This window comes from Sitodiplosis mosellana, unplaced genomic scaffold (genome assembly GCF_009176505.1).
Source record: "Sitodiplosis mosellana isolate CC-2019 unplaced genomic scaffold, AAFC_SMos_1.0 Smas_scaffold_1, whole genome shotgun sequence".
Taxonomy (NCBI): Eukaryota; Metazoa; Arthropoda; class Insecta; order Diptera; family Cecidomyiidae; genus Sitodiplosis; species Sitodiplosis mosellana.
In genome coordinates, this window is record NW_022595244.1 from 1,109,461 (window position 1) to 1,122,468 (window position 13,008).

The 13,008-nt window shown below is 37.6% G+C and overlaps 1 protein-coding gene across 1 annotated transcript; it reads right to left on the reverse strand.

The window, feature by feature from the left end:
- Positions 1–49: 49 nt before the first annotated feature.
- Positions 50–10,568, reverse strand: LOC129570037 (probable WRKY transcription factor protein 1). The gene is made up of 5 exons (XM_055449410.1): positions 9,551–10,568; positions 8,053–9,447; positions 7,174–7,208; positions 5,876–6,425; positions 50–3,570 (listed from the first exon to the last, which is right to left on the reverse strand). The coding sequence occupies exons 2-5, from the start codon at positions 8,150–8,152 to the stop codon at positions 2,510–2,512; spliced, it is 1,746 nt and encodes a 581-aa protein (XP_055305385.1). The 5' UTR covers positions 8,153–9,447; positions 9,551–10,568; the 3' UTR covers positions 50–2,509.
- Between the last annotated feature and the right edge of the window lie 2,440 nt (positions 10,569–13,008).

Genomic DNA, 13,008 nt, shown 5'->3' on the forward strand with positions numbered 1-13,008 from the left:
ACAAAAAAAAACTTGAAAATGCCAATGCCAAGTAAAAGATTAGTATCGATTTATGTGTGGGTGACTCCGATTCTGAACATAAAACCCATATAATTCGTTGTTTTGCATTTGAAGTATTACTTCTTCCTTTCTCTCTGCCATTTGTCAATCAATTAACGTTGAGAAATTTTATGGAAAACTCTTTGGCATAAACAATAGAACAAATGAAACAAACACCGATTATTACTTTCAAATGTGATTACAATCATTTTTATTTCGTTTTTCACATTTCCTTGCTTTTGTCGGTATTTTGATACAGTTTATCATTTATTCTACCTCCCTCCCTCTCCCTTTCTGTCCTTCTCGCTTTCTGTTTCTCTCGCGTAACATTTATCCTTTCCACACAATAATCTACCACTTGTTATTTGAGCTTCGTCTAATATATCAAATGTTTTGTGTAAATTTCCACGTAAAATCCACGCAATTCATGCAATTAATTTTCTTCATTCAACAATCACTCATTTTCCAGCACTCCTGGGGTAAATGTGAAAATTGTGACAATGGTAAATAACAACAGAAAATGTTTTCCAGTTAAACAGTATGGATGTTGTTACACACAGAAACCATCTCATTTCATACAACATTTAAAATCCATCCTTGCTATAACAATTTTAACAATTAGAAATTATAAATGAACATACATTTTCGTTTTTTTTTAAATTTCATTTTCTTGGTTTTTCTGTCATCTTCAATCTATTTTCCATCTCAGACTTTTCGCATCCCTTGTAATCCGTGTGTTCCAGTGTTCACAGGTAATATTCTATGATTTTAATACATTTAGAAGACATTTTCAGTTTAATATGCTATGTGATAATCCTTTTTACGGTTACGTTTGAGTGGTTCTATATAGAAATATATGCTTTCATTCACGACTTCGCTATAATATTCCTTTGAGTATTTATAATACTCGGTTTGCAATCGTTGTTTCAGCGTGTAAGATGCGATTTCATATCAAATAACACGATATTTAGTTTGTGAGTGTTTTTGTTCTTGGTTTTCATGTGAAGTGAACAGTCACTTGTTGACAACAGCTCCCGTTATAAAAACGTGGCTGAATGCAGCAGCTCAATGAAACACGCTGGAGTTTTTGCCTTTGAAGGCACACACCGTTTTTTTATAAAGACGGTTTACTCTTTCAACATTTCTTGCTTGATGATTACTATTCCTTTTGAAATTTTGCAATAAATGATATAATATATAGAACTCCCTTTGATAGGATTTTTGCACACTCAATAATATTATGTATGGTTCAGGGAAAGATATGTATTTCAAAGTAGAGATTGGTTTTTGTTTGTCGTGGATGGTCGTTCTGATAAAACAGAGAGCGACACACATACACACGTATTATCAGCTAGATTTGTCGAAGGAGGAGGCAATAAAAGAGGGCCATTTGTGTATATGTGTGTGTGTGTTTGTATAGTATATGTATATGTGTATAAAATAGCCATTGATTAATAGCCGACGATAACCAAAGCGCAAACGACTACTTTAATTCTATTTCGTTATGTTTAGTTAATATCTACATTCATGAGAACACATTTATAAAAATGGTTTTGAGTAAACTCTAGTTTCTTTTGACATCAACAGTTAGCAGGTGCGTAGATTTTTTTTTGTGATGAAGCCTACACATTCAATGTGTGATATTTGTGTGTGTATATGTTATTTTTTGTTTTTCTCTATTTCACTTTTTCTCCCTCTCCCTCTTTATCTATCTCCTTTGCTCGAATGAAAAGCGAAATTCTTTCATTTGAATGTGGCGCGCACTTCTATCGTGATGAGAGTTTCTTTTGAAATATCATTGTCAGTGTAGCCCATTGTTTGTTATATAATCCGGATAATATGTTTGCCTCGTACAAACACCGCCGCTTCGTCATTTGAATAAAACATAAAGGGGCTGTCGCTTATTAAGTTTTCAACCATGGTGCTGGTCCACTGTGAGCTGGCGCGGTTAAAACAAAACATAGACAAAAGTGAGCGAGAGAGAGAGAGAGAGAAGAGAAGAGAAAAAAAAGCTCCCACTTGTTATTACAAACTATATATTTTCATATAATATTCTTCTATTCAGCTAGATGGATTACGTGCCTGTATGCTTGTGTGTGTGTGTGTGTGTGTGTGTGTGTATGTGTGTGCGAGAGAGAAAATGTAGAGAGGAATCAGCTGCACTAGTGTTTTTTTCTCTCTCTCTCTCTCTCTCTCTCTCTCTCTCTCTCTCTCTCTCTCTCTCTCTCTCTCTCTCTGCTATATCGGACAATTGCTCTGAAGTCTGAACTTTTGTGATAAAAGAAATTACTTCATTTATTCCCACTATACTGCTTTCGATTTGTTTTTTCTTCCGTTAATAGAGTTGTCTCTGTGTGAGTGTGTATGGTATTTTTTTATGTGCATTTGATTCGGTGCTGCTTAGGTCGAAGCATGTCTCGATTCAATTTGCCAAACATAATTTTTTTCTCTTCTTATTTGGGCATTTGCTTTAGGGCAGCGGGAATGTATTTTGTACGGTATTAATGCGCCGTTGCTTCGAACCATCCTCCTCGATGCGTTTGTCAGTGAGTGCGACAAATGGAAGCTTTTGCTTAATTAAGCCACCAGCAATAGCGGCTGTGCCGACTAATTTTGGCGTGGCAACACGATGAAATAAAAATGAATCAGCTTTCGGAGAGATGTTGTCCTTCTTCTTTTTCATGTGCCCGATTTTCGAATGTTGAACGGCTGTGCTTGGACCACAGTCCGAATCATCGTCACAATCTTCGTAGTCATCCGATGACAATGATAAGTGTTCACCCGGCAATGCATTCGGTTCACTTTGTACATTCTTCTCGGTTAAATACCGTTGCTTCGAGTTCAAAATAATTGGTATAATACTTTTTCCATCGGTTGAATACGGTGCGATCGGTGGTAGCTGTTGCTGTTTCTGTTGTTGTTGCTGCTGCTGATGCTGATCCTGATGATGAGCGCTTTTGTTTTTCTTCTTTTCAAGTTGCTCTTCGAACAGGTTCTTTTCAATCCATTTGTTGGTTTGCTTTTGACGACGACGCGGATGTGATTGTTGCTTTGCATTTGTATCAGCATTGTCAACATTTGGCATACCTTCGCCTTCAAGCAATCCAATGAGCTGTTTGTTACGTCGACTGTACTTTTTGATGTACGGCGGTAGTGAATCGCCCAGCATGTCTTGATGCAATTGACTTTGTAACCGCTTCAAGTGTGGCCATTTGTCACCGTTTCGATGGTTGTTCGTCGAGGTGAAACGATTCGAAGTCAAAGTGTCATCATCAAAACTTGAATCGTAGAAACTTACATGAGCCTGAACATACGACGGTGCACGAGCATTTGATTTCATACCGGAATTTATTCGTTGCGGCTTTAAACCACTTCGCGACGATGCACTGCTGCTGCTGCTGTGTCGATTGCGATGTGCTTTCGCTTTGTGTTGTTTCAACCACTTTTGATGACGTCGATACCATTTTCCGTTGTGGTTGGGCTTGTGATTGTGATGACGGTGCGACTTCATGCGTGCCGTAGATGTTTTATCTGTAACGATACAAAAATCAAAAAAAAAAAACAAAAATAATGGAGAAGGTGAAAGAGAGACAGAATGAAAACAACGTAAAAAAACTTTTAATTGGTGTGGTAAAAATGGCGTGGCTTTTCACATTACAAGAAAAAAAAGAAAGAAGAAGAAAAAAACAATAACAAACGGCATGGTCGCGTTGCAGAGACAATAAACCACACCACGTTAATTTACGATTTTCATGAGTTTATCCTTATATATTTTTTATCCCAAGCCACATAACACAAATCGAAATCGAAACAGTGGTGGAAATAACACCATAATTCGGTCACGCAAACATTAAATACCTAAGGTCACTTCACTTGTTGTGAAGTGCGTTCCCGAAAATGTGAATGCCATTGATCTACTTTTCGTTTGGTTTATTTGCATTTTGAATTTGTCTTTTTATTAGGTTACAACACCATGTCATACGAACCAACACCAACAAGACCATTCGCATTCAATGACTTTGCTGATGGGCAATGGTGGACACGGAGACAGAGACAGCGAGAGAGGTTGACGAACACTTTTCCACTTATATTTACAATGATTGCGTCGCACAGAGGACAATCAAAAAACCGTATGCTACTTGGCATTCGGCTTTGGGTTGGTGGTGGTTGTTATGGTGTTGTAACCTTTCAAAAGAAGAAACGAAGAGCTTTACGAATATAATATAACACAACTAAGGAAAATTGATTACATTTCGGCACGCATTCACCAGCATACACCGAATCGATGTTACAGAGGCTTATGTTCGTGCGGTGTTTGTGTGTGTATGATACAAATGATTTGGTCTTAAATATCGTAAGGCTTAATTAGAATCATATGATGAACCTTTAAATAGTCCTCCTACTCAAAAGATAAAACCGAAATAATGACCCACCGAATTATATCAAACATGAACCGCATAACATGAAATAAATGATTAAAATCCTCTCGGTTTTTCGTCCTTATAGGTGTATTTATCGTATCGTTCGCTCGTTTTCGGTTTAAGTGGCTGGAATTTTCATTGAATTATATTTGGAAAGTTTATCAGAGAAAAGAGATCGAGAGACCACCCACCACTCAAGTTCAAGTGTAGAATAATTTATACACTTTTGACAGGTTCAGGCCTAAAATGATACAACGATTTTGTTCGGCCGTTATTGTAGTTGTACACGTGCGTCCACAAGGAAAACAGAAGAAGAAGAACAGAAGCGAAACCACAACGTGAAAAAGTTCAAGCGTCAATGTCCAAATACATTAGGACAATAATAACAATGAAATAAAAGCTTCAACCATATGACGATGACAAGCAAAACAATTTTGGATTTGTAGTAGATTATAACGATGTTATGGACACCATTAGAATTATTGTTCGTACAGATTTTGGACGCCCACAGTCGTCGACGGACAACATTAACAGCATATATTGTGTGTACATGGAAAAAAATCGGTGTTACATGCGTCCTGAGCTTGTGATCCAAACACATGGACAAACAACTTCCGAACGCACCAGCTTAGAAACTCGCTTGCGTGTCGAACTGTTTTCAAAATATATATATATATGCATATAAAATTCATTAAGCGTGGAAAGGTCAACATAGATGTTATAGATATGTACGATACTAAACCATCGAATAAAATGAAAGCAAACTCTTCAAGTTGCCAGCAACTCATTGTGAATGCAAATATGATTGGTATTTTGTTCATACATCCTGTGCTACTTGTTCATCAATTTATGCTGCAATTGACTTTGGATTTTAATTCAACAGCATGCACATACCGTTGATTTCTCACCCTCTCTCTCTCTCTCTCTGTCTCTATCAGGGTAAACATAATATTGGTCATTAAAATTCAAAAGCCGATCAGCTGGAGTCGTTATTAGCACAGCTGGAATAATTCAGTTTACTTGCGGTTTATGCAAAATAAATAAAGGGAGGAGAAGAGAGAGAGAGAGAGAATGAAACGTATTGTTTGCCCGGGTGTGCCTCAATAGCAATATATTCCCATAGTTTACAAAATGTATGATGTGACTTTTAATAGAGCTTATTGGATTTAACTTGTACCACTGGTTGTTATTCAAAACAAAAGCATACAAAAAAGAACACCATTCATTTTATCGATTGTTGCGTCGGCTCTTTCACCAGACACTATAGACACTAGTGAAAAAAAACCACCACCACCATAACTCGCACAATTGTTCGATTATTATTCATGGTGTGTGTTTGCAATTTTTTGTGTGTGCTTTCGGTGTTGTTTTTTTTAAACGCGCGATATGATGGCAATTTGATTGTATTTACTTACTCGAATGCTTATAGGTCATTTGCCTGTTCGAATGGGATGCGATAACATTATTCACTGTTTGCTGTTGGCCTTGGTGTGGAACTCGTTGCGTATTCTGGTCGGTTGCATTCGATATCTGATGCTGGTGATGCTTCGGTTGCAATTGGATTTGCGATGGTTTATCAGCATTTTTATTGTTGTCGGCTTTCGATATCGGAATTAGTTTTTCGTCGTTGAATGCGAAATTAGCGAATTTCGAATTGTGTGCTGTTGCCTGTTTATCGACCACACCATCAATGTCAATCACATCGGCGACACCATCATCATCGTCGTCGTCTTCATCACTGTCATTCTCGACAATCGCGTCATTTCCATCGCCGATCGTAAATAAATTATGATTTATAAAAGATTTGTCATTCGAATTACCGTGCGTAACAACGTCTTGAAGTTGAAACGTTTTTGTATTGTCATTCGCAAATGGATCGACCTCAACGCTCTCCTCATCAATTGCGTATACAATCGTTCCGATCGGCGTTTCAGTTAATGTATCATCATAATGGATTTGCCCATTCTGTAGAAATATCGCAGCGCACACAATCACGTACCGTTATCACCATGTAAAAACAGACACAAACAAAAAAAGAGAGTGGAGAAGAGAAGAGAAGTAAAATGATATCAAATTAATAATCTCCGAAAAATAATTAAAAATCGATAATCCGATTGGCATGATAAATTCATTAACTGTGCGTGTATATTTGAGTGTAAGTGTGAGAAACGTTTTCCAATCGAATCAAATTTAAACGGCTAAATTAAGGGTTCAATGAAACGGCGCTAGCACCGATTGCCATACATCATTGATTATAACACATCACATCACAAAATGGCATGCAATTGAACATTTATAACTAGTATGCGGCAGACGCGTTGCAGGCACACTAGCATAATAAATGTCAGCCGCGTATGTATGTTTGGTCGTTGTTGATGATGATGATTCGAATTCTCGTCGTGCTCGATGTTTCTAACCAAATTGCCGCTTGAATGATACAGTTAATTTTTAGTATGTGTCTCTTTCTCTCTCCAACTTACGCCGACTGCCCACACACAATATACTCGAAAATATTTAATCAACTTGTCACATGTCCAATCAAATATTTGCCGTGTGAAATGCGCTCATTTCGAAAAACGTTCAACTCACTCTAACAACCAATCTACTTCTATCTGTATCGGATGGCGATGTCAACACTCATTTGAATTGTATGATACGTTCGATATACATTGAGCGTTTGAATGTTTCAAAAAAACGGACAAAGAATACTCACATAAAATGGGTCACTTAAATCGATTTTTGGACGAGCTGCAAACAAAGGGAAAAATAAATTTTTGTTGTTGTTGTTGTTTCATATCATTTATTCATATTAAAAACACACACACGATCCGGTGATCGATTAAAACTTTTTGAATTGCCCATTTTGAGTAAGTTTCAAGTAAAATAGAATTTATACCACAATTCTACTACTATTTTGCCAATCAAACAAGAAGGAGCAATATAAACGACCAATTTCCCATAATAATTTCAAACAATAATATTCCAAGGTATTTTCAGTGGGGCAAAATACTTTGCGAATATGAAATGCCGACGGATATGAATAAAAAATTTGGCTGTGGCAAATGTTGCACTTTACAATTGTTGTGAATAATATAAACAGCAGAATGGAGTTCAGTGTGCATAGGGTGTGCGAGATATCGACGACGGTTGTTGTGCACGCTGCCGGAAAAAATTGGACACGAAAAAAAATTGGAGGAGAAGAAGAAGAAGAAGAAGGGAAGAGGAGCAAAGCGTCTACACGCCAATCTGTTTCAATGTTTTTCATTTTCAGTTAAAAATTTAAATTTGGCATTTTCGATACATGTTTGTTTTTCTCTGGTTTTATACACGTGCACCCCCGTACACCTGCCTTATTTCGACTACAATCTGCGTGGAATACAGTATTGGAATGAGGCGATTTGTAAAGCCGCTCGTGCGAGATACACATATCCGTTCAACTGGATATACAATATTCTGTGTGTTTTGTTCTTTCTGCGTTTCGAGCCTGTTGACGGCTCATCGTCATATATGTGTCTATATATTATTGGAACAATTCAAATTACATCGAGAAAAGTAGCGAAAGAAAGTGTGTACAACGTTGTAGCATACATACCTTTATGCGAAGCGCTGGCAGCGTTCACGATTAATCCATCTTGTATTGTATGCACTGCTAACACAATCGAAAACAATCGTAGAAAGCAATTTCGGTTCATTTTATCGAAAATCGTTTGTTTGCCACCCCAGCGGAAAAATAGACGGAATAAATATGTTGTGAATGAAGCGAATACCGTGTGTGTGTGTATGTATGTTATTTCTCACATATATCAACACAAAAGCACACGATGTGAATAAAGAAAGTTGTTATTTTCTGTTGACAAATTGCAATGAACTCAATTTGTTTGGTTATTTGCGTTCTGCTCTGATCCTGTGTTGTTGTTTTTGTTGGCGGCGTATATTTATCTTCGTCGATTAAGCCGTTTTTGTTGATATTGATACATCATTTACTTTCAATTTACTGTTGCTGCTATGCTTTATTGCCGTGTCCGCCCACGCACCACATACGAAACCAACGGAAAAAAAATTATTTAGTCTTAAGCAAGTGTTTAGCTACTGGGCTTATTCTAATTAACGATTTCGTTTTTCTGTGTGTATGTTTTTTTTCTCTGCGATTTCTTTTTTCCTCTTCTGCAGTAGTGGTTGCTGACTTTTTTTCTGTCCAGCAAATGACACCTCTCACCGATTAGTTTACTTCAGTTCAAATGCATTTCATGGATTGCCATGGAAAATGCACGTAGAACAAAAACGAACAAAAAAACTCAGCTCATAGCCCCACAAACGATATTGATTTGACGTGTGTTGGCAGCGAGATTGGACAACAGAAGAAGGCGAACGCGACGAACGTAGCAAAAAATCGTTGCAAATTAGATTGCTGTTGTTTGCACGTTACGCTTTGCCGCACAATCCAAAAACCATCGATATGGAAGTTATTTGGGAAATGCTACGATCGATTTTCATCAATTTCCACGCGCTTTTATTTTCTTGTTGTTCTATATCTCTTTTTTTGTGTCATCAGTTCCCCCACCGTTCTCTAATTAAATAATGTCCTTATTTCCAGATAGTTTTTAGTTCAAGGTTTCGCTCTCACTCACTCTCTGTATATCGCTGGCTGTCAAACTCTCGCTAGTTTGCACTTTAATTAAAAACTAATTTTACGTTTTGTCTTCATCAATCGCAATCGGTTTTTCGCTATAAATTGCTGTCTCACTATTCGGAGCACACATACAATGTTACGTGTATTTTCAGAATGATGTTGCTGTTTTTGTAATGACTGCAGAGAGCGATTGACTTCGACGGTACTGAATGCCCATAATATCAACAATCATCAATGGTCACGTCCTGCGTTTTACTCTCTCTTTCTCTCGCTCGATATCTTTCACGGTGTATTCCTTTTGGAACGCTGGCGTTTCAACGGACTTGCTGTTGCCTGGCTTTTCCGTGTCGTGCTCATCTATTCCATTCGCCAGAAAATATATGAATATAGAAAATGAAATTTTATGAATTTTTTTCTCGTTTTCGGCCCAATATTTTTCCCTCTCATTCACTTCACTCACTTTTTAACGTTATAGGGTCGCGCGCACCGTGTGTCTGTTTTTCAGTTTCGTTATTTTTTTCTGAACTACGCCGTCACCTTGCTTGCACGTTTTGTGCTTTTGTTGTTATTTTTTTTTTTCCTTTCCGCCTTGTATATTGTGTCGGCCAAGTTTGTGTAAGTGTCTATAGTTAGTTTGTCTTTCGTTGTTGTTTTTTTGTGGTGGTTGTTATAATTTGGTTGTTCTACCTCCTTTGCGCCGATTATTTTCCCTTCTATTCTTTTCACATTTCCGATGTGTACTCGTCTAACCGTGTGCTCGATTGATTTATGTGAGAAAATCAGATTTCATTTTTCGAATTAACTCGAATGAAATTTCCTCTTATTTCGTCTAGCTTTGTGGTGAAATATCTTTCATAATTTGATTTTTTATTGCGCCCTATCCTTCGTTATTTCCCACGAATACATTAGCACGCATCCAGCGCGACTGACAAAATAAAACCCAACTCAATGATGTTAAGTGAAAATTATACCACACACACGACGTTGCTGTGGGTTTGTTTTTGTTTTCTCGTCAAACGTTTGCAGAAAAAAAAACCGTTTGAAATCACATACAGCGCAGAAAGAAAAAATGAAATCAAATTCTGCAAATAGCGAGCGCACACGAAATATATGACGTTTTAGCTTTTAGTTTTCGGTATTAAGTTTCATTCTGTATTTTCCGCTTTTGGTTTTTCGATATGTGTTGTTTTTACTGTTTTTTTTTCTCTCTACTTTCGTTTCTTCTACTTCATCGCTTTGACTTGAGCTTGTTTGCGGCTTGTTTTCTATTTGCCGTAATATTACTCGAAGTATTCAAAAAACAAAACGGGTGATTTTATCCATGAACCGTTGAACACTTGTTCGATGTTTCCACGTCGTAGTCTTAGTCGTCGTCGTGGAGTGTTGACTGGAAAATATACACACACTCGAGTGAACGAGCCAGTGTATACTGTATATTAATGCTGGAGCAGCGAATGAGAAAACACGTTATCCTTGTTCAAAATCTGAACACGTACTGCTTGTGCGATGCGATGTATTTTGGTGGCTAGCATTCAGTGTTGGTCTAGTTTGGTTTGGTTCGCTTTGGCTTGGCGCTTGGATAATAATGTATGTTTGTACATGCGAATCAACTTTGTTTTCGAAATAGACTTCGTTGTGGATGTCGTCGTCGTCGTCGTCGTTGTCGGCAGCTAACTGGAAGTGTGTGTATTTGTTGTATCAAATGCGAAAAATATTTACCAGAGTATCAATGAGCATGCTTTGCCTTCATCATCATCATACCGAAGCAAAAGCAACGGTATAACGAACGGTACACGATATATGATGGGGCGAGATATGGTGATATGAACGTTTTCTTCAATCGACACACAGCCGACATGTGTATATATTCAGTATGCTTGATGCGTTCACTTATGTGTATTGTGTATTATGCTTCTTTTTCCAAAAGTTTTTCCTTCTTTTACTCGCTCTCCTGGTCGTCTTTGCCGTTTATATCTCCCCATTTGAGTGACTTTGCTTGTGAAGTTTTGTTCTTTTTTCTTCTTTCATGTGTGTGTGTGTGCGTGCACACTGTACATGGATAATACCACACTCTTTTTCTCGTTCACATCAATTGTTCACATAAGTGGCATCTTCTTACTTTTTGAGTGGGTGGATTTCGTATGAGAATCGATGCACTGAAACGTGTTTCGACAAATCGCTCCGGCTAAAAAGGATAACGAGTCCACCACGTCGCACTTGAGAAAATGTTCACTTTTGCTCAACCAAAATCGAATCACATCCATTTGCATTACTATGCTGCTTGCTGCCGATCTCACAGAGCTATTCAATTGGGAATAAGTGGTCAGAAAAAAAAACACAATCTATTCCACTAGAAGAATGCATTGCAGACTGCTTCTTTCCAATTCCGCTTTATTCTCTCTTATTATTTCATGCAAAGATCTTCCTTTTTCTCCTTTTTGCATACGAACCCGATTCAATTCCACTTGAATATATTGCATACGGCATATTTACAAGTGTATATGTATCCCTTTAAATGTGCCCCAAAAACATCACACATGTTCACATGTTCACATTTGTTATTCGACATAAATTGGGTAATTGTGCAATTGATTGATTTCCTGCGATGTCGAAAATCGAGTAGAGCGCCCACAGTTTATGTCGTTGTCGCTGCCGTCATCATCATCGTCGTCGTCGTCATTGTCGTTGTCGTTCGTATGAAGAAAAAAAAACTGCAGTGCAGTCACTGCTACTTTTTTTTGGGATTATTCGCTGTTGCTCTATTTTTCTCGACACGAATTTATGTATTTATTTGACAATTGCTGTTCCGTTGACAAAAGTTGCAGTTGCTATTCTTTTTTCTGTTATCGCCCATTCGATTTCAGCTCATTGTCACTCCCATTCACACACAAATCCGAATGAACAGATCACAAACCCACTTCGGGTGTTGTTGATGTTAATGTTGTTGCTGGAAGATACGATTTTTACCATTGTTGTCAGTAAAAATGGATATGATAGTTGATAGATTTTAAGTTTTCCCAGTTATTGCATTACTTTGGAAATTCCGTTAATCCAAAAGTTATATAAACGGGTTCTTCGGCATTTTTTCCCTTTCTCTGTGTGTGTGTTTGTGAATAATGCAGTTGTAACCGGGAGCAAAAGTTTAACGAGAACCGATTTTAACTTGGGAAATTGAAATGAAAGAGATGAAACGAGAAGAGAGAACAACGAAAGATGTCATTTCTTCATTAGACCCCAGCATGCATATTCAGTGAGAAATGACATTATTTTTATGAACCAAAGCGATGGATGGCTTTTGCCAGAAAAACCCAACCAACTCAAAAATGCTGCTTTTTGCAACGAATTAATTCACAGAAGATTTCGCAAAATAATTATTACACTGAGTGAGAGAATTATAAAAGTTTCAAGGTGATTTTAGCATTGGGAATTATCTCGGTATGTGTGTGTGTACAATGTACATAAGACATAAGAGACGAAGTGTGCCACGAAGACGCTTTTTTGAAATATTAAATTTTCCGGGAAATGTTCAAACGGGTTAACCGAAAATGTGTTCCTTTGCCATTTGTGTGTTCTCTCTCTCTCTCTCTCTCTCTCTCTCTTTCTCTCTGTTTGTGTATTTTCGAGTGTTTGCCGCATCTATTTCGAATGTACAGAGAGTAAAAAATCGACCGACAGAACCAGAGAGAGCTTTCGGTTAAATGTGTGTTTTTGTGCAAAGATTGAATGTGAATGAAATGTAAACAGAAAAGTCGCACTCACGTCATGGTAGTGGTAGTAGTTGGATTGCTTTAGCAATCAAGATAATAGACTTGGACTGACGGTTCACTCTCTGAATATCGCTCAGCCCAATTCACTCCCACTTCGTGCGCGCTGTGTTCCTTCTTTCATTCATCTCCCATATATTTCTGGCTGGTTTCC

Excerpts from the sequence above, each read along its gene's own strand:
- LOC129570037 (XM_055449410.1), bottom strand. The coding sequence starts at position 8,152 with ATGAACCGAAATTGCTTTCTACGATTGTTTTCGATTGTGTTAGCAGTG. Across the intron at positions 6,426-7,173 it reads ATTTAAGTGACCCATTTTAT|AATGGGCAAATCCATTATGA; the intron begins GTGAGTATTCTT and ends ATATTTCTACAG. Across the intron at positions 3,571-5,875 it reads AATGACCTATAAGCATTCGA|ATAAAACATCTACGGCACGC; the intron begins GTAAGTAAATAC and ends GTATCGTTACAG.